The sequence below is a fragment of the Arvicanthis niloticus genome, chromosome 6, assembly GCF_011762505.2.
Source record: "Arvicanthis niloticus isolate mArvNil1 chromosome 6, mArvNil1.pat.X, whole genome shotgun sequence".
In the NCBI taxonomy this organism is placed as follows: Eukaryota; Metazoa; Chordata; class Mammalia; order Rodentia; family Muridae; genus Arvicanthis; species Arvicanthis niloticus.
This window is the reverse complement of record NC_047663.1, coordinates 18,899,297-18,918,570: the sequence shown is the minus strand read 5'-3', so window position 1 is coordinate 18,918,570 and position 19,274 is coordinate 18,899,297. Positions and strand designations below refer to the sequence as shown.

General features: G+C 42.9%; 1 protein-coding gene across 1 annotated transcript in view; it reads right to left on the bottom strand.

The window, feature by feature from the left end:
* Positions 1-388: 388 nt before the first annotated feature.
* Positions 389-19,274, bottom strand: part of LOC117709941 (leucine-rich repeat-containing protein 37A-like) — a 59,505-nt gene continuing 40,619 nt past the window's right edge. Inside the window, exons 4-11 of the mRNA XM_076935197.1 lie at positions 12,403-12,521; positions 8,770-10,223; positions 7,828-7,932; positions 4,344-4,390; positions 2,958-2,991; positions 2,771-2,883; positions 2,481-2,692; positions 389-663 (exon numbers count right to left, since the gene is read on the bottom strand). Of these exons, the coding sequence (XP_076791312.1) occupies positions 389-663; positions 2,481-2,692; positions 2,771-2,883; positions 2,958-2,991; positions 4,344-4,390; positions 7,828-7,932; positions 8,770-10,223; positions 12,403-12,521 (2,359 nt within the window). The remainder of the gene's footprint in view (positions 664-2,480; positions 2,693-2,770; positions 2,884-2,957; positions 2,992-4,343; positions 4,391-7,827; positions 7,933-8,769; positions 10,224-12,402; positions 12,522-19,274) is intronic.

Genomic DNA, 19,274 nt, shown 5'->3' with positions numbered 1-19,274 from the left:
AACATGTGTCCCGTTGCTCGTTACAGTTATACACACACACACACACACACACACACACACACACACACACACACACCCCAAAATGTTAAAAATAACAGAAGCCAAACTCTTGTGGTGAAGATCTCTTAAAATAAACAAACTGACCTAAAGAAATAAAGATAAACTGATGTGGAATGGCTACATGAGTACTCTTGGGGTTGACCACTTTAGACCTCAATCGTTGTCAGTTACATTTAAAAAATCATCTAACCATCCAGAAAGCCTGGTACCACAGGATCACTGAAAAACACTTCTTGTTGCATGGCTTTTCGACTCTTGGTGTGTCCCTCGCCTAGACAGTGGTGTAGAAACCAGGGTGAGCCACTGCAGTGTTGGGGGGTATGGAGACTCAGATTACATACAGAAGGCCCGGAACATAGGCACTGACCTCCTGACCCACACCTAACACAATTTCCTCCCCTTCTCCACTTCTAGCACTCCTCTCTGCAGACACAGGCTTCCTCTGAGGAGACAAGTGTGCGAGAAGGGCTGGCTCACTGACCAGACACAGGTCGTGGTGATGACCCACAGTTTCCTCTCTCAGTGTGGGCAGTGACCCTGAAAGACAAGTCAGTTTCTTCCCCATCCTAGCCCCAGCAGGAGACCCAGAGCTAGTGTTCTGAACTGGAAAAGAAAGAGGGTAAAAGAAAAAAGACGTCATGCATACTACTGTGCCTCTGCAAGTGACTCCTGCTGGTTTCCTCAGAGAGCTCAGGTGGAGTGAGGGCGAGTCCACAAAGGTGAGGGACAGAGCCCAATCTTCCACAGGTTTGCAGACCCTCCAGGCAGAACCAGCCTCACTGCCTGACCAATACCAGTCTAAAGTTTCTATTCAAAGGTTTTAATTTTTTTAATTTTATGTTTCAGCTGGATGTGTATTTGGGCACCGTGTACAAATCTGGTGCCCATGGAGGCTTCTGAGCTGGCATCAGATCTCTAGTAGCTGGAGTTGTAAGATAGAGTCACTGGGTGCTGGGAATCAAATCCAAGTTCTTTGGAAGAGCAGCAAGTACTTGTAGACACTGAATCATCTCTCTAGTCCCTCAAATGTATCTTTTGGACGGCCAGGAACTGGAAGCTGGATAGCTCAGAGAGACCTAGTATAGAACTAAACAAGACTGACCAGCCCCTCCCACCAAAAGCCAGGGAAATGATTCCTAATGATACTTTGCTATATTCATAGATTGGTATCTAGTTCAGTAACTGTCATCAAATAAGCTTCCTTCAGCAGCTGATGGGAACAGATGCAGACACCCTATACCCAAACACTATGCAGTGTTCAAGGAACTCCACAAAAGAGAAGGAAGGATTGTAGGAGCCAGAGGGTTCAAGGACACCAGGAGAACACAGTCCACAGAATCAACTAAACAAGGCTCATAGGGGCTCACAGAGACTTGGGCAACAATCATGGAGTCTGCATGGGTCTGTGCTAGGTCCTCTGCATACATGCTGTGATTGGTTTAGCTTGGGGTGTTTATGGGGCTCCTAACAGTGGAAGTGGGGGTGTCTCTGACTCTTTTGTCTGCTCTTAGGACCCTTTCCCCTCTGTGATGGTTTGTATATGCTTGGCCCAGGGAGTGGCACTATTAGAAGATGTGGCCCTACTGGAGTAGGATGTGGCCTTGTTGGAGTGTGTCACTGTGGGCAAGGGCTTTAAGACCCTGGCCCTAGCTGCCTGGAAGTCAGTATTCTGCTAGCAGCCTTCCGGTGAAGATGTAGAAGTCTCAACTCTGCCTGCACCATGCCTGCCTAGAAGCTGCCATGCTCCTACCTTGATGATAATGGACTGGACCTCAAAACTTGTAAGTCAGCCCAATTAAATGTTGTCTTTATAAGAGTTGCCTTGGTCATGGTGTCTGTTCACAGCAGTAAAACCCTAACTAGGACAGCCTCCTACTTACTAGGTTGCCTTGTCCAGTCTTGATGGAAGGATTTGTACTTAGTCTTATTGTACCTTTTAATGCTGTGTTTGCTTGATATCACTGCAAGGTCTACTGTTTTCTGACAGGATATGAATGGAGGAGCACTGGGTCTGGGGGGGGAGAAGAGGTGTGTATGTGGGTGGGGACTGGGAGTATGGAGGAAAGGAAGGCTATGGTCAGGATGTATGAGAATAAATAAAAAGAAAAAAGTATAATGTGTTAGGAGAGAGTGTGAGGGAGGGAGGAAGGGAGGAAAGAGAAAAGGAAGAAGGAAAGAAGGGAGGAAGAAAAGGACAATGAGGGTGAGATGAGGGAGAGAAGAGAGAAGGAGAAGAGAGCTAACTAGGAATGGCCTCAGCTTTTGAAACCTCAAATCTCACTCCCAGTGATACCTCCTCCAACAAGGCTGTACCTCCTAACCCTTCCCAAATAGTTCCACACCAATTGGGGACCAGTTATTCAAATCTATGAGCAGGTGGAAGCCATTCTCCTTCAAACCACCACATTCATCTTACTTACTCCAGGTCACAAGGCTTGCACAGTAACTGCTCTCACACAATGGGGACGAGCCATCTTTACTGACCCACAATCTCATCTGCTGTGTATCAATTTTCATGTATATTTGACACAAATCAACAAAAAATAATTTATTAATAAATGATAGCAGTTCTGGTTCAGTCTCTTCCTCTTCAGGGGCCTTCGTTGATACTGAGGCTTTTTTCTTCACCTCCCTGGAAGAACAATGCCAAGGTTTTCAAACTTTGAAATGAACAACTTGCCCTTAGCTCCTCATTGAGAGAGACATTTACCACGATTTATCCTGAGACTTCTCAGAAGATGGCTTGGCCTGTAAATTATCCTGTTTCTTTCTTTTGAATATAGTTTTAATCCACAGTGGACATCTTAGCCAGACAAATTTTCCCTAGGAAACAGAAGGAGAGACATTAATTTGGCTTACCGCACCATCTCCTCCACAGTGCCCAGTCTCAAGCTTACCTGACTCTTGCTTTCCTTGTCATATTTCTTACCCCTTGGAAGAAAACACACACAGAAGTCAGTTAGGGACTGAGTCATTTGCTTTTGTGTCTCTAATGGAAGACATCTTGGCTCTTCCCATAAGAAAATCACTGCAGCCTGGGACTTGAGAACAATTCCATGCATACCTGGCTTCTAGGAACTTTTGTTCTAGGAGCCCCCACAAGGCCTCTGATGAGATCTTTCTCTATGGGTTGCCCTGGAGCACAGCCAAAGTGCCAGCATGACAGAGCCCCACTTATCCCTTTGAACAAACCTGTCTCTTTGAAGAAACTGTCCTGGGCAGAAGCATTTTGCTCTCCAGAGCCTTTCCCAAGGTTGGTGCCTTTAGACCAACTCTCACATACAGATTTTCTGAGGTGAGGGAGGGGGACACTCTTGTTTGCCCAGCTCCAAGTGCAATGGTCGAGTCCACAGCTTAGCTCATAAACTCAGAATTTCACCCTGCAGACTGCCTCTGACGAGTGAGTCCTGAGAACAGTTTAAAGGACATGGCTAGTTGGGCATGATGGATTATACCTAATTCCAGTACCTGGGAAGCAGAAACAAGAGTTTTGAGGCCAGCCTTGGCTACATAGGAGTTTCATTACAGCCTGAGATAAGTGTGAAACCCTGTGTCAAAAAAAAATGTGCTTGCAGCTGTACCTGAAATAAAAACATTATTGATGACTGAAAAAAAAGAGGCAGTAAAGGACATAACTAGCACCAATATACACTGCCATCCTTTCTGATTCCAAGGACATTAGAAAACTTGGGTTGCATTTTCCAGATGTAGATGCTGTACAGATTTATAATGAAACATGACCAAAGGCTGAGCACAGTGGAATGAAAGGACAAGGGCCCCACCAGGGAGAATGGTCCTCTTTCTGACATGCCCTAGAAAAAAGTGGCCATAGAGGCAGACATTTCCTCCAGTCTTCATTTCATTAGAAGAGAGGTACCTATTGTCCATAGTCTCTCCTGGCCATAGTTCTATGAGGTTTGTGTCAGTAAAAGAAAGAACAGGATCAAACAGCGACCAAGAGGATGAGATGTTTCTCTTCCCTGCACAGGAGGGGCTTGTGTCCTGCCACTCACAGCCCTGCACTCAACACCGTGGGCAGCAGAGGGCACTAGCAAAAGCTGGTGCAGCTCAAACCTATGGGTTTCCACTCTCTTTGAAAGCCTGACAACACCAGAGGCACCCATGCTGGTACCAGCTGCCTCCTTGGGAGCCAGGTAAATCAACAGAGAGGATAATATCCTTTCTGGAAATTGTCTCCCAATCAGATGAGTGAATTAACTTAGGTGAGTTCCAAGATTTCTGCTAAGTCTTAGTGTCTCCTTGAAAGATTTTCTCATATTTACCACGTGGAATTTTCTTCATCTCCCTTTTTTGTTCTGTGGGAATAAACCTGTTTTGGAAGAAAACACAATTCTGATTACCAAAATGCCCACTGTGTCTAGATCCACTCATTCCTCCACTTCACTGAGGTCCTGCCTGCTCAATGAGCATAGGAGTCCCACTGAGCTGGTCTTCCTCTCTTCACAACACCTAGCTTAAGGTTTCACTTAATACGTTGTACTGACTGTTTCAGATAAAATTCAGAAAACAATTCCTAATAAAAATAATTTCTGTTAAAAGTGAAAAATAAGAAATACTCTTAACTTTATCAAAGCGTATACCAGAAGCCTAAACAATGGTGCTATTGAGAGACCAAGAACAAGGCAGGAGGCCTCTGTGACAGCCATAGGCCACTGTGTCAAGGTGGTCTCAATATTCAAAAATGGAAACAAGTGGGGACATGTTGGGAAGAAAGGGAAAAAACTAGTACTATTTGTATTCGAAACAACCGAAAAGCCAAAGAGATTAAGTAAAATCGTACTGGGAGCAATAAAATGTTGGTAGGGTGAGGTAAGTCACAAAATGGACAGATCCACGCAGCAGCCCCAGTGGCCCTCACACATCCTCCACACTAGAAACTAGTACAACATGGACGAAGACAGAGAAGGAGCCGAGGGTAAACTTAACTAAAGATGTGAAAGTTCTATGTGATAAAAGCTTCACAACTCTTCTGTAAGAAATATCAGGTCAGTCTTGGCTTCAGGTTCAAAACAAAGAAATCCAGCACCAGAGAGATGGCTGAGCAAGTAAAGATGCCTGTAAGCAACCCTGCTTGAGTGAGTTCCATTGCTGGGATCCTACATGGTGAAAGTCAAGAACTAACTCCCCTGATCTCCACATGTGTGCCCCACTACATAATAATTAAAAATTTTGTTTAGAGACAGCGTCTTACTATGCAGTCCTGACTGGCCTAGAACTCATTGTAGGTTCAAATAGCCTTGACTAATACATTTTTTTTTAATTTAAAAAGCTAAGGCAGGAGAGATGGATCAGTAGTTAACAGCACAAGCTGATCTTGCAGAGGGCCTGCGTTTGATTTCCAGCAGGTAACATGGTAGCTTACAACTGCCTGTAAATCTAGTCCCAGGCCCCACACCCTCACAGGGCCTCTGCAGGCAGCATGTGTTCCATGCTGCACAGACATACATGCAGAAGCAGCTGGAGAGATGGCCCAGTGGTTAAGACTGCTTCCTGCTCTTCCAGAGGATGGTATTGGGGTCCCTAGTACTCACATGGGGAGGTTCACAGTGCCTGTACCTCCAGCTCCAGGGATCCTTTTGGCCTCCATGGGTGCCCACACACATGAGCAGACATAGGGATACACACAGACAAATAAAAATAAATCTTTAAAACAAGAAGAGACAGGCAGGGGATTTATCTCAAAAACAAGATGCTTGCTTTCTTGCACAAGGCCACATTTGGTGGTGTGGCCCTGTTTCTGGTACAGAAAAGGCAGCAGGATCAATGGAAAAGAACAACAGGTGGTATTTTAGACCAATAAAAAGGAATGATTCAATAAAAATTATTATGAACTGGGATAGAGAGATGGGTCAGTAGTCCGAGTTGAGTTCTAGCACTCTTGCCAGACAGCTCATAATAGCCTGTAATTCTAGTTTCTCGGGATTAGACACCCTTCTGGCCTCTGTGGGTACCCATACTCAGAGCAAAATTGTACATTAACTTAGGAGGAAAAGGATTCCCTGCCCTCAACCCTACTAAAAAACAGATAAATGAAACAAATTTTAGAAGGATAAAAAGTAGAAATAAGTGTTGGGTATGATGGATCATGTGATGCAACCACTGGGGAGAGAGATGCAGGAGGATGAGGAGTTGAGGGCTAGGCTAGGTTACATGGTGGACTGTTGGCTAACCTGGGCTACTTGAGACCTTGTCTCAAAGAAACAAGAAAGGAAAATCAAGAGAAGCAGGTACAAATGACAAAATGGTGTTAGGAATGTGCTAGAAAGTAGCAGCAGAAAGTGCCTGAGGGGGCACAGCCTCTTCACCAGAGCATACCTCAGTGGAAGGAGGCCCTGGCAGATGAGTGGCTTTGGTGAGAGGCAGTTCCTTTTCCACTGGGTTGTTTGTCTATGAGGTGTACTAATGCTTTGGGTGGTCTACAACGTCTCCTTGTGCTCTCCAACTCCCAATACTTCCTGTTTGTCTCTAAGGAGGCAAAACTGACCAGGGATGTGAAGGGTAAGCCATGGGCTTCAGGGTCAGGGGAGTGCAGCTCTGCTCTTGGTTTAGCTCATGTGCCTTAAGTTGCTCTTTCATCCTAGGAGAAGATGGATATACGATCTTCCTTGAACAGTTTTGTGACTAGGTCAGACAATAATGGAGGACTCTGACCTGTGCTCAGCTGGCACAAGTACCAGCTCTCCTAAGGATGCAGAAGGCAGTGCTGAGATACACCACAGGTCCTGCCTGTGGAGTCGGGACTAGACAGGCATTTTCCTCCACACAAATCTTTTTAAAATGACTGCTGCTTTTACTTTATCATCCTTTAAGTTAAAGAATAGGAAGCTTTCTTCATTGCTTGGCCACAAAACAGTTATGTGGTTGTTCTATTACAATTGATTCAGTTTTCACCACTGACTAAACTACTAAAGAGTGACATCACCCAAGTCTTCCTAAGTCTAGGAATGCAGCTCCTGTTCAGCCTGCAGAGGCCATAGAAGAATTCCAGGCCTCAGTCCCTGTGTACAGTCACTGCCGCAGTCATGTGGTCACTGCTTTTCTCTGTCACTATTATCTTGGATCTCTGTTTGTTTAGGTCATTTTGTGCATTCCTGGCCTGAACTCTCTAAATTGCTGAGGATGTCCGTGAACTCCGGATCACCCTGTTTCTGTGTCCCAGTGCTGGGACTACAGAAGTGTGCCAAATGTCTTGCTGATGCTATCTTAAGCAGTGGAACTGATGGGATATCTCAGTTCTCTTCTTTGAACATCACTGCTATCTACTACAGGCAGAACACTGGGCATGCTTCCTCTTCTCACCAAGCCCATCATCTAAATTGGCAGAAGAAATAATGAAAATATAGAGAAATGTAAGATGAACTAACTGTACACACAACGAAAGAGCAGCACAGGACTGTACAGAAATCTCCTAGAAGGTCACAACCACCAGAAGGTGTGGAGGGTGCTGTCTGCACTGGCCAGTGGACAGCCTCTGATTTTTAAGCCTAAAACTGAGCCTGTTGTCACAGAGAGAAAACTCACTCATTGCTCCAGAGTGTCTCACATCAACCACCCTCTGACACCAAATCAGAATGTGACATAAGGACCTGGCATTGAGGAACATGCTTCACAGACAGAAAACCTGGGAACATACAGGGACATCATCAGACAGAAAGGCTAAGTGGCTCTGGTTTCCAGTTTACAGGTTCTAAATCTACTATGCATATAGAGCATGTTCTGGATACAAAAATATACTGTTGTCCTTACCTCGATGAGACCCAAAATGATAATCAAAACTATTACTACAATGGTCACAGATATCGCCAAGATGACTTTGTTATTGTAGCCGAACCCTGAGACTTCATTTGAAAGCTGAAATATATAAGATAAATGGACATTTCTGTTGTTGTTAAATAATAATAAAGTAATACAAATGAAAGAAGTAGAAGGTTAATTGTTCACAATCCATTCTTGCTTGAGCTGTGCATGATAACTGATATGTGTATGTAATCTAGCACATAGGTGAATCAGGCTGGAGGACTGCCACAAGTTCAAGGAAAACCCTTGACACCAATATCAGGTGGGTTCTTGGCTAACCTGGATTATACAGTAAGACTTTGGTTCAATGAAACTAAAACCTGGGCTTGGTGTGGTGGCACACACTTATAACCCCAGCACTCTGGAGACAGATGCAGGTGGATATCTGTAAGTTCAATGCTAACCTGGTCTACTTAGCAAGTTCCAGGCTAGCCATAAATACATAGTGAGACCCCATCTCAAAAAAACCAACAAAACAAAACAAAATAAAATGAAAAAAACAATAGTCACCAAATAACCAATAAACGAAAGCAAAACTAAGTGTAGAGTACACAGCTTAGTGGTCAAGCCCTTGCATACCATGTGTACAACATCCTGAGTTTAATGCCCAGCACTGTAATAAGAAATGACAATAAGAAAAAACCCCTAATAAAAAATTTCTATTTCAGTAGCATCCAATATATCAAAATTGGATGTGCTACCTATCTAATGCAGTTATTATACTTTGTGTTTTAGATTTCTTCTGACAACCAATTTAAAAGCACAGTGGGAATCACTGTCTTGGCTGGGCTAGAGTTTTGTGGCCAGCAGACGATCAGGAGTGGGAGCCTCTAATCATTTCTATTGAGCTGACTGAGGAGACTGGGCCTTGTGTCTCAGAGCTGTCCTCACCTGACTTAGTTTCAGACTCTTCTGTTCGCCTTTGGCTTCTGTGCTCTCCTTGATGTAGTCCTCAGTTTTCCACTGGTCTGTATCCCAGTCAGTCCTGGACAGCTTGAAATCTTGCTGCTCACTGAGAAGCTTCATCAGGAGGCCTGTTCTGGAGATGAGCTTGGCACAAGACAGTTGCACTTGACTGTCAGAGCAGTCCATCTTCAACGTCCTGATGACGTGAGAGATGAGCCTTCTCACATTGCTGTTGGGGATGAGGGGCCCCAGATGCTGGTTTAGATGAGATTCAAACTGTTCTTCTGGCGTCATCAGTGATGGGTAAACAACTTCGTTGAAGTTAGGTGAGTCAGACCCGAAAACTAAGTGTACCTGTGGCTCATTGGTTTGCTCAACTGTTGGAATTAAGCCTGGTACACTGGGTATAGGGATATCAGAATCTGCAGTAGGAATCTCAGGCTTATTTTTTGATGTAGTTTCTTCAGGCATAGTGAGGATTGGTTCAAGAATATTTTCTCCAATATTATCTGTTGCAGCCTGAATTTCTTCAAGAGGCTTTTCTATAGTGGACTCTGGAGCTGCATATAATTCTGGAAAGGGCCTTTCTGAGTAACTCAGATCTCCTAAAGATGAAAAGATCCCTCGTGCAGGGGAATTTATCAGGCTCCTCACTGCAGAGGATGCTGCTGGCCACTTTGCAATCAACTGAAACTGAGATTTTTTCTTTCTAAGGTTTCGATATCTTTCTTCACTTTGTAAACTTGGGTTAGAACCCTTCGTTCTCTTCACATTGGCATTTGCACTTTCTAAAACATAAATGGTGTAAGACAAGTCTTTTCGTCTGTCTATGAACTCAGGTAGCGATTTTGTAGTGGGAGCCTTGTCCACCAGGGACAGTTCTGGGGAGAAAGAGTCTTCCTCTGCCTGGGCGGGTTCCCATCTCTTTTCAAATATTCGTCGTTTAAATTTGGGACTTATATTTTTAGATTTTGCCTTATGCCTCCCAGGTTTCTCTTCCTTTTGAACCTCATCAATTTTTTTGTCTAACAAATTTTCTAAAAAATGAAGTTTATTCAATTTATTTTTGTAAGTGACATTATTGGACTTAGATTCATTTGTAGCAGAAACAGTTACTGTGTCCTTCTGCAAAGATCCCAAGGAATTACCTGTATCTTGTGCATGAGAAAACAGCAGTTTAATGTATGGTAACATTGAAGACATTATGTCTTCCATATTTCCCTCTGAGAAATATGGCAGTATGTAATTTAGCGCGCTCATAACATCATTTTCATCATCAAAGTCTGTCTTTTCATCCATGGAACTGGAATAGTTGGCATAATCTTCGTCTGAATTGCCCCTTTCTGGTTCAATAGTGAGCTCAGTGCTGCTGTTCCCCTTCCGGGCCTGCAACACTTTCATGAATACTCCTCCTGGGTTCCTTATAGATGCTTCCTCAACTGTCAAAAAAGAAGAAATTGCCTTCAGTCAGAGAGAACTGGCAGCCCTTCCTCAGTCTACAGACATATTCCCCAATCAAATAAATTAGGAGCCAGAAAATATTGTGGTGCCAGTAGTGTATGGGGGAAACAAACCTAACTTAATCCTTTGATAGGGCAACAAGAGAAAGAGAGAGTGTTGTTGGCAAAGTAGCTGCTTAATTGGAATATTCCACAGTGTGCACACAGAACATCTGTTTAAGACAGCCAATGGGCCAGTAGAGCCCAGGGCCTGAAGACAAAGCTAGCGTCTCCACACATCCGACTGACCAGCAGAGAACCTTCTCAGGCTCCTAGACCCACACTCTCTCATCTCAGTTTGAAAGGCCCATGAAGCTTCCTGCCTCCATCTTTTTAGTGTGCCCTGTGTGGATACACTCACAGCTGGCCATGATGATGGACACCCTTAGAGTGGACACAGGGCAGAAATGCTAGATTAGATGTTCCAATTTCTTCCTATGGGCTCTGTTGCCACTTAGTCTAGCTCCCAGAATGGATGGAGCATCCTTCTCTCTGTGGTTCTTCCATTATATTTGGGGCTGGGGGCTATAAGGTATAGGTAAAGGCATGTTAATTTTCTGGGTTCATTCCTATGTACAATCCATTTATAAAACAATAGCTATTTATGGATCAACATTACTTGAGTCATAAAATGCACAAGGTCAGAGCTACTCTTATCTGGGCCTTTTCTCACTTCATTTCTCATTCTTCCAGCTTCATGTGGGAGCAACACAAATCTTCTGATAGTGGGAAGGTCAAGGGTACCACTGTGTAGCTATGTTTCTATCCCAGGAGAATTATGAGGATTTTCCGTGGTAGTGAGGGTTCAAGGAGGTGGTGAAAAGAAAACTGTGGGCCTATGGACAGCCTAGAATTAGGGAGAGATGACTTAGGCATGAAGTGACAGCAGTTGATACTTCTGATGTATAAAAGAAGGGAAAAGCTTACTTGCCATTTCTGGGGAAGAAGAGAATAATGTAATTATTATTTATATGAACAGCCAAATGCTCACTCTATTTACCATCCCCTAGATCAAGGGAAAAGATCTGCATTCAAGCTATTTAGACAAGAAAAGTATCATATTTTGGTATGAAGTTATTGCTAACATGCCTAATATAGAGAAAAATATTTTAGGACTAAATATAAATTATACCACTGAGCTGTATCCATGTCTTCTTTTAAAACTGAAAACAAACTGTGGTAGGATCTCATAGCAGTAGTAGGTTAGAGTGCTCTAAACTCCCCAGTGGGCGCTTGCACGTGGTGGTGCACACATGCCTGGTCCTTGCTACTCACCCAAATGGAGAGGACAGAAGAAGAGGAGGAAGAAAAGATGGAGCAGTAACTACTACAAGTAACAAAAGGTCCCATAGCTAGAGAATTAATTAGTGCAGTGTTAGATTTTCCAGATCTAGACATATAGCTTATACATATAACAACTAGATTATTTTTATACAGGATTATTGGGGCTAGCAATTACCATTGCATATTCTCACTAAATTGCCTAGATTGGCTTTCAACTTGGATCATCTTGCCTCGGCATCCTGTGGGATTACTTTCATGTGACACCATACCCAGTTTAGGAAATACTTAAGACTGTATGAACGATCTGGTGATAGAAAAGAATGAAGTTGAAAACAAGTAGGGAGTTGGTTAGTTATGGACATGAAGGGCTCTCTGTTCCACTGTCAGACCCAGACAAAACTCACTGGTCATGTTGAACAGAAGCTTGAGAGATTATAAATGAAAATAGTATCACTTATAAAATTACAAAAGTAAACTAAAGAAAACCAATCTAGAAATGCAAAAATCAGAGAGAAAACTCAGAGAGCTAATGTACATAAATTACAGACTGCAGTGCACTACATGCCTACGAAATCACTGGAAACAACTGCCAAGCAGACAGCATAGTGCAGAGTCGGTGGTCCTTTCTGATATCCTTCCCATCCGTTCCCTTCTCTTGCTTTCTGCACATGGAACAGTTCTACTTTTTAATCATGTAATAATAGCTGAGAGCCCAACTTCAGCAAGGAAGAAGTTGTGGATGAATAAATAAAAGTAAGCTTTTTTAGTGAATTTTTTCATTACTAGTTAAAAATTAAGACATAAAATTAAATCATTTATCAGGCAAGAAACTCACGACAATGTGTGGTGTTTGTCAGACATCCTGTTTGACAATGCAGTTTGATTGTCTTGCAGATAACCTCAATGTCAGCTTTAAATTTGCAGAGGCAGCAGGCCATGTGGCTAGGTAAGATCCTATAAATGGAGTGACAGAGAATTGGGTTACTGGAAGAGGGTTACTGAGGTGTAGAAGAGGCAGCCCAAGGCCACCACAGGGTTGCTGAGGAAAAAGTACTTGAGGCACGTGGCATGGGCAGCTGGGTCTTGGAGACTCAATGGCAAATTGCTGCTTCTATTGAAACTAATCATGGAGGGTGACAGGGGTGCTCAACAGACTGTCAGGGTGGGTGTGTATTCTTCTCAATAGAATATTAAAGTAGGCCTAAAACAGCTTACTTTAACCATACTTTATATCATTAAATAGTAACATGGATCACATCGACCAAATCTGAATTATTTTTGTGTTCCAAAAAATAATGGCAGATTTGAAGCTCTTTGGTAGAGTGTTTGTGCATCAGTGCAATGGCCTGGGTTTGATTTTAACATCACACACACACACACGCACACACACACACACAAACACTTGGGGAGACATAAAGAGAACAAGGGATAATAGATAACATTATGAAATACAATATAATGTAAAGAGAATCTGTGAATTCTTAATGATACTACAGAGAAAAGCAGGGTAGGTTTTGAGAAAATACTAGGTCACTGATGTGGGAGAAAAATTTGCAATCACCAAGTAACAGTTCAGTCAAGATGATCAAAAACAGTCAAATGTTGGAGAGTAGGATCTGATGAAGATCTAGATCTAGATGAAGACAACTGAGAAGCCTTCAAACATCTCATGTGTGGAGGGACTACTCCTTCCTGTCTGGTAGATTGTGGTGGGTAGCTGGGCCCTTTAAGGCTTGAAAGGAGCACCAGTGACTGCAGGCAGTGAAAGCCAGGCCAAGACTGAGAAGCTAAAGTCCCTAGCACAGGCAGGCCTCTGATCCAGTAGTATATGTTTGAAATGTGCTTAGGTGCTAAAGAAAGAAAAAAAAGCTGTGTATAGACAGTCATAGAGAAAATGTATATTATTTGAAAATAATATAGTAAAATCTTTGAAGGAAGGAGAGAGATAGAGATATTAAAAAGAAAATATTTCTGTGTTTAAAAACACAGAATGGAGAATACAACAGAGGGCACTTGGACCTGTATAATTTTGTTTCAATGACCAGCATAGAAATAATTATATTTTTGGTAGTGATTGCAATTTTATGTATCCTGTTTAAGAAAGATCAGAATGGACCCTTCTCTGCATCCCATTTTCCAGTCCACACCGCTACATGCAATCTCAGTTCTGTACTCCAGTTTGCTGGCCATACCTCTGCCTGCATCCCTGGAGGTCTGCTGCCACATGGGACAATCAGGTGAGCACTCCATGCTCCAATCCCCTACCCATTGGGTTCCCCAGCAAGCCCAGCAGCCACGAGGGATTTCCATTAAGTAGAAATCCCTCTTCTCTAGTACTATTAAATTCATTGAAAGAATTTGTTATATGGAGGTAGTATTGAATTTTTAAATACATTACTGTGAACAACGTGAAGCCAGGTAGGTTCCTCGGAATATTTCAGATATGTCAGACATTTAGAAAACACTTCAAATAATTGTTTTAGATGAGGGAGATCTTCAGGGACCTAAGAACCAGAGAGGCCTTTTTAACTGAGGTGAAGCTCCTGAGGGTCTGGGAGTATCCACAACTTATCCTAGTGAGGGAATAATGTAGCCTAATGAAGGCTCCATCCCCTCTGCACTCCATCTTCTGGTCCATACCTCAACCTCCAGTTCTGGAGGTCTACAGCCAGCAGGGACCACCAGCTCTGCCTGCATCCCTGGAAGCCTCCTGCCACCAAGGACAACCAGCTCTACCTGCAATCACGGAGGCCTGCTGACACCAGGAACAACCAGATGGCTAAAGGCCAGCATAAGAATACAATCAACAAAAACCAGGGCAATATGGCATCACCAGAACCCACCTAACCTACTATAGCAAGCCTTGCATATCTTTAAAATCCTGAAGTACAAGAAAACAACCTGAAATCTAATCTTAAGAAAATGATAGAGGCCTCTAAAGAGGAAATGAATAAATCTTTTAAAGAAATACAAGAAATACAACCAAACACATGAGAGGAATGAATAAAACTGTTGAAGATCTGAAAATGGAAATAAAAGCCATAAAGGAAACAAAAACTGAGGCAACCCTGGAGGCAGAAAACCTAGAAAAGTAACAGAACTACAGAAGCAAGCATCGCTCCCATAAAACAACAGATGGAAGAGAGATTCTCAGGTGTAGAAAATATGACAGAAGAAATTCATACATTGGTCAAAGAAAATGCCAAATCTAAATAGTTTCCAACACAAAAAGAAAAATCCATGAAGTTTGGTACACTAGAAAAAGACCAAAACTAAGAGTAATAAGAATAGAAGGAGATGCCCAGTTCAAAGGCCCAGAAGATATCTTCAACAAAACCATAGAAGAAAATCTACTTAACCTAAAAAAAAAAAAAAAAAATCCTCCAACCACATAGTAATCAACACACTATATATACAAAAAAAAAAAAAAAAATTTAAAAGCTGCAAGGGAAAAAGGTCAAGTAACATATAAAGGCAGACCTATCAGAATTACAGCTGATGTCTCAACAGTAACTCTAAAAGCCAGAAGGACCTGGGCAGATGTCATACAATCCACAGATGTCAGCCTAGTCTACTATACCCATTAAAACTTTCAATCACCATAGATGGAGAAAACAAGATATTCCATAACAAAATAAAATTTAAACAATGCCTTTCCACTAAACCAGACCTACAGAGGCTATTACAAGGAAAACAATACAAGGAGAATAAGTATACCCAAGAAAACACAAAAAATGAAGAATTTTATACCAGCAAAATCTCTCTCTCTCTCTCTCTCTCTCTCTGTCTCTCTCAGTCTCTCCCTCTCCCTCTCTCTCTCTCTCTCTCTCTCTCTCTCTCTCTCTCTCTCTCTCTCTCACCCACACACACACACAAACACTTGGGGAGACATAAAGAGAACAAGGGATAATAGATAATATAATGAAATACAATATAATGTAAAGAGAATCTGTGAATTCTTAATGATACACCAGAATGAGAGTTCTTTTGCACTGGGTTTTGCTCAATGAAACCTGCTCATGAGGGCTTTTATTCTATCCACCAAATGAGTGTGTGTGTGTGTGTGTGTGTGTGTGTGTGTGTGTGTGCGCGTGTTTGTTTAGTGTGTGTGTGTGTGTGTGTGCGTGTTTGTTTATGTGTGTTTGTGTGTATGTATAGGTTCATATATGTAAGTGTGCATGAATTCTTGTGAAGCTGATGAGACAGGTGGTTGGGACTAACATGTCTGTGTGTATGGATAAATGTTTGTTTCTATGTGTAATGCCTGGGTAAGTTTTTCTTACTGCAATATGACTTTCTCCAAACCTCCCTCTTGCATAGCCAGTGAGGGTTGAGGCTCCTGGGCAATAAAGAATGGAACTCTAACAATTAATCTTTACTTAATTACCCACAGCTGCCAGCAGGAACTAATTACCAAATGTATATCTGTCTGTCTGCCTATATAGATGTACACTTAAGAGTGAGAAGAGTTCAGAGTTTCTTGCTGGGCATTCTTGTCAGCACCATATACTTAAGTTTTATTCTGTCCATCATATTGACCCTGTAAATTACCTGACACTGTCACTGGGCCCCTCTGCAATCAGCATGATCCCAATGGTCAATACTTCCCTCTAGCCCCTGTATTCCAGAGAGAGTGAGAGAGTGAAATGAGGCTCGAAGCAACCAGAGAACTCCTACAGCTGATAGGCACTTTTAGCACAGTGGCTGGGTACAAAATCAACTTAAAAAATCAGTTGCCTTCCTTTATACATACAATATGTGGGCTGAAAAAATTATTAGGGAAACAACACCCTTCACAATAGCCAGAAATAGTATAAGATATCTTGATGTAATTCTAACCAAGCAAGTGAAAGACCTGTATGACAAGAACTTCAGGTCTCTGAAGAAACTGAAGAAGCTATCAGAAGACAGGAAGATGCCATGCTTGTGGATCAGTAGGATTAATCAAGGGCTTCCAATGAAGAAGTTAGAGGACTGAAGGAGCTGAAAGGGTTGGTGGCCCCATGAGAAGAGCAACACAGCCATCCAACCAGAGCTCCCCAGTGTCTAAACCACCAGCCCGGGAGCACAAAAGGAGGCACACATGACTTCAGCTGTATACTTAGGGGAGGATGGCCTTGTTGGGCAAGGGTGGGAGAGGAGATCCTTGGTCCCATGAAGGCTGAACACCGAGTGGGGAGGAATTCAAGGGTGGTGAGGGGAGGGGTGGGGGGTAGGTGGGGGCATACCCTTGTGGAGGCAAGAGGAGAGACAGGATAGGGGGTTCCTGGGTGCTGGTGGGAATGGGGTGAGGGGATAAAACCTGAAATGTATTTTAAAGAAATAAAAAAAAAAACAGTAAAAACGGCCATCTTACCAAAAGCAATCTACAAATTCAATGCAATTTCCTTCAAAATTCCAATACAATTCTTTACAGACCTTGAAGGAACAAGTTGCAACTTCATAAGGAAAATCAAGAAAAACAAAACAAACAAACAAAAAACAAAACTAAATAACCCAATTAAAAATGGGATACAGAGCTAAATAGAAAATTCTCAATGGAGGAATCTTGAATGGCCAAGAAGCACTTAAAGAAATGTTCAACATCCTTAGTCATTAGGGAAATGCATATGAAAACATTTGGGATTCTACCTTATAGCCATCAGAATGACTAAGATCAAAAAATTCAAATGACAGCACATACTAGCAGGATGTGGAGCAAAGTGAACATTCCTCAATTGCTAGTGGGAGTGAGCACTTATACAACCAATTTAGAAGTCAACTTGGCAGTTTCTCAGAAAATTGGGAATAGTTCTATCTCAAGACCCAGCTATACCATTCCTGAGCATATATCCAAAAGATGCTCTGTGGGGAGCCAACAGGAGGTGGCTATCATCCTTGTGGCCATCTTGAGCCATATACTCGGATAAGAGATTTGATTACAATGGTCTATAACAGCTGAGCACACTCTGATAACATCTTGTTTTGGATACCCAGTATCTTCCCTTGGGTGTGTGAGACTTAAAGATGTGTGACTTAAGGGTGTGACTTAGAGATCAGATTTAGAGACAAGACCTAAGGGCATGACTTAAAGGCATGACTTAGAGGCATGGTTTAGAAGTGAGACATATAAAAGGCGAGAGGCAGACAGAAGAGTTCAGTACAACTTACATTACAACTTGGAACTAGGAATTAGGTTAGAGAGTACAACTTGGAGTTAGTTATTAAGCATTAGGTAGAAGATACTTGGACTAGAGGACTGGGAAGAACTAGGTAGTAGGCATTAGGCACTTAGCACTTGGAACTTGGAGGCACTAGGGACTAGGAACTAGGGACTTAGAGAGAAGAAGAGAGACTGAAGAATAAACGAGGTTGAATCACACTCTGTCTGGTCTCCATTCCTCGAGTCCATCCTCACTCTCTCTCTTGCTGAACCCTGACCCGAAGACTGGAGCAGCTTGGGGCAGTTTGGGCTAACAAGTTAGTCCCCAAGGCTTTTGGCAGTGCGGGTTCCAACACTGATAGCTCTGGCTGCAACATTTTGGCCCCCAATGTGGGGTAGAGCAGCTCACAACAATGCTCCACCATACCACAAGGACACTTGCTCAGCTATGTTCACAGTAGTTTTATTTCTAACAGTGAGAAACTTGAAACAACCCAGATATCCTTTAACCAAAGAATGGATAAAGAAAATGTGGTTCATTTACACAACAGAATACTACTCAGCTATTAAAAACAAGGACATCATGAAATTTGCAGGCAAATGAATGGAACTAGAAAATATCATCCTGAGTGAGGTAACCCAAAAGGACATGCATGGTATGTACTTACTCACTTATAAGTGGATTAGTCACAAAGCACAGGATAACCACACTACAATCTACCATCCCAAGAAGCCACATAACAAGGAGGGCACAAAGGAGAATACTTGAATCTCACTCAGAAGGGGAAATAAAATAGATACTGGAGGTAGATGGAGGGAGGGAACTAGGGGGGAAAGAGGAGAGCTTGAGAGAATGGAATCTGGTGGTGGGTGGGTGGGTGTCATCTCTAAGATGTGCCAGAGATCCGAGATGGGGGAGTCTATGGGGTGACTCTAGATGAGACTCCCATCTGTGGGGGATATGGAGTCTGAAGTAGATACTTTCTGTAGCCAGGCAGGACTTCCAGTGGAGGGGTAAGGACAGTGACCCACCTAGAAAATGTTCCACCCAAAATGTGTCCTGCCTACAAGATATGCAGGGACAAAGATGAAACAGAGACTGAGGGAATGGCCAACCAATGACTGGCTCAACTTGAGACCTATCCCATGGGAAGCAACCAATCCTTGACACTATTAATGATACTCTGTTATGCTTGCAGACAGGAGCCTAACTGTCCTCTGAGAGGCTCCACCAAGCAGCTGATGGAAACAGATGCAGAGACCCTCAGCCAAACATTAGATAGAGCTTGGGAGAGTCTTGTGGACAAGTTGGGGGAAGGATTGAAGGACCTAAAACAGATAGGAACTCTACAAGAAGATCAACAGAGTCAACTAGCCTGGACTCTTGGGGGCTCCTGGAGACTGAACCACCAACCAAAAAGCAATAGTGGGCTGGCCCTAGGCCCCCTACACATATATAACAGATGTGCAGCTCGGTCTTCATGCAGGTCTCCACAACTGGAGTGGGGGCTGTTCCTGACTATTGCCTGCCCGTGGATCCTATTAGCCTAACTGACCCACCTTGT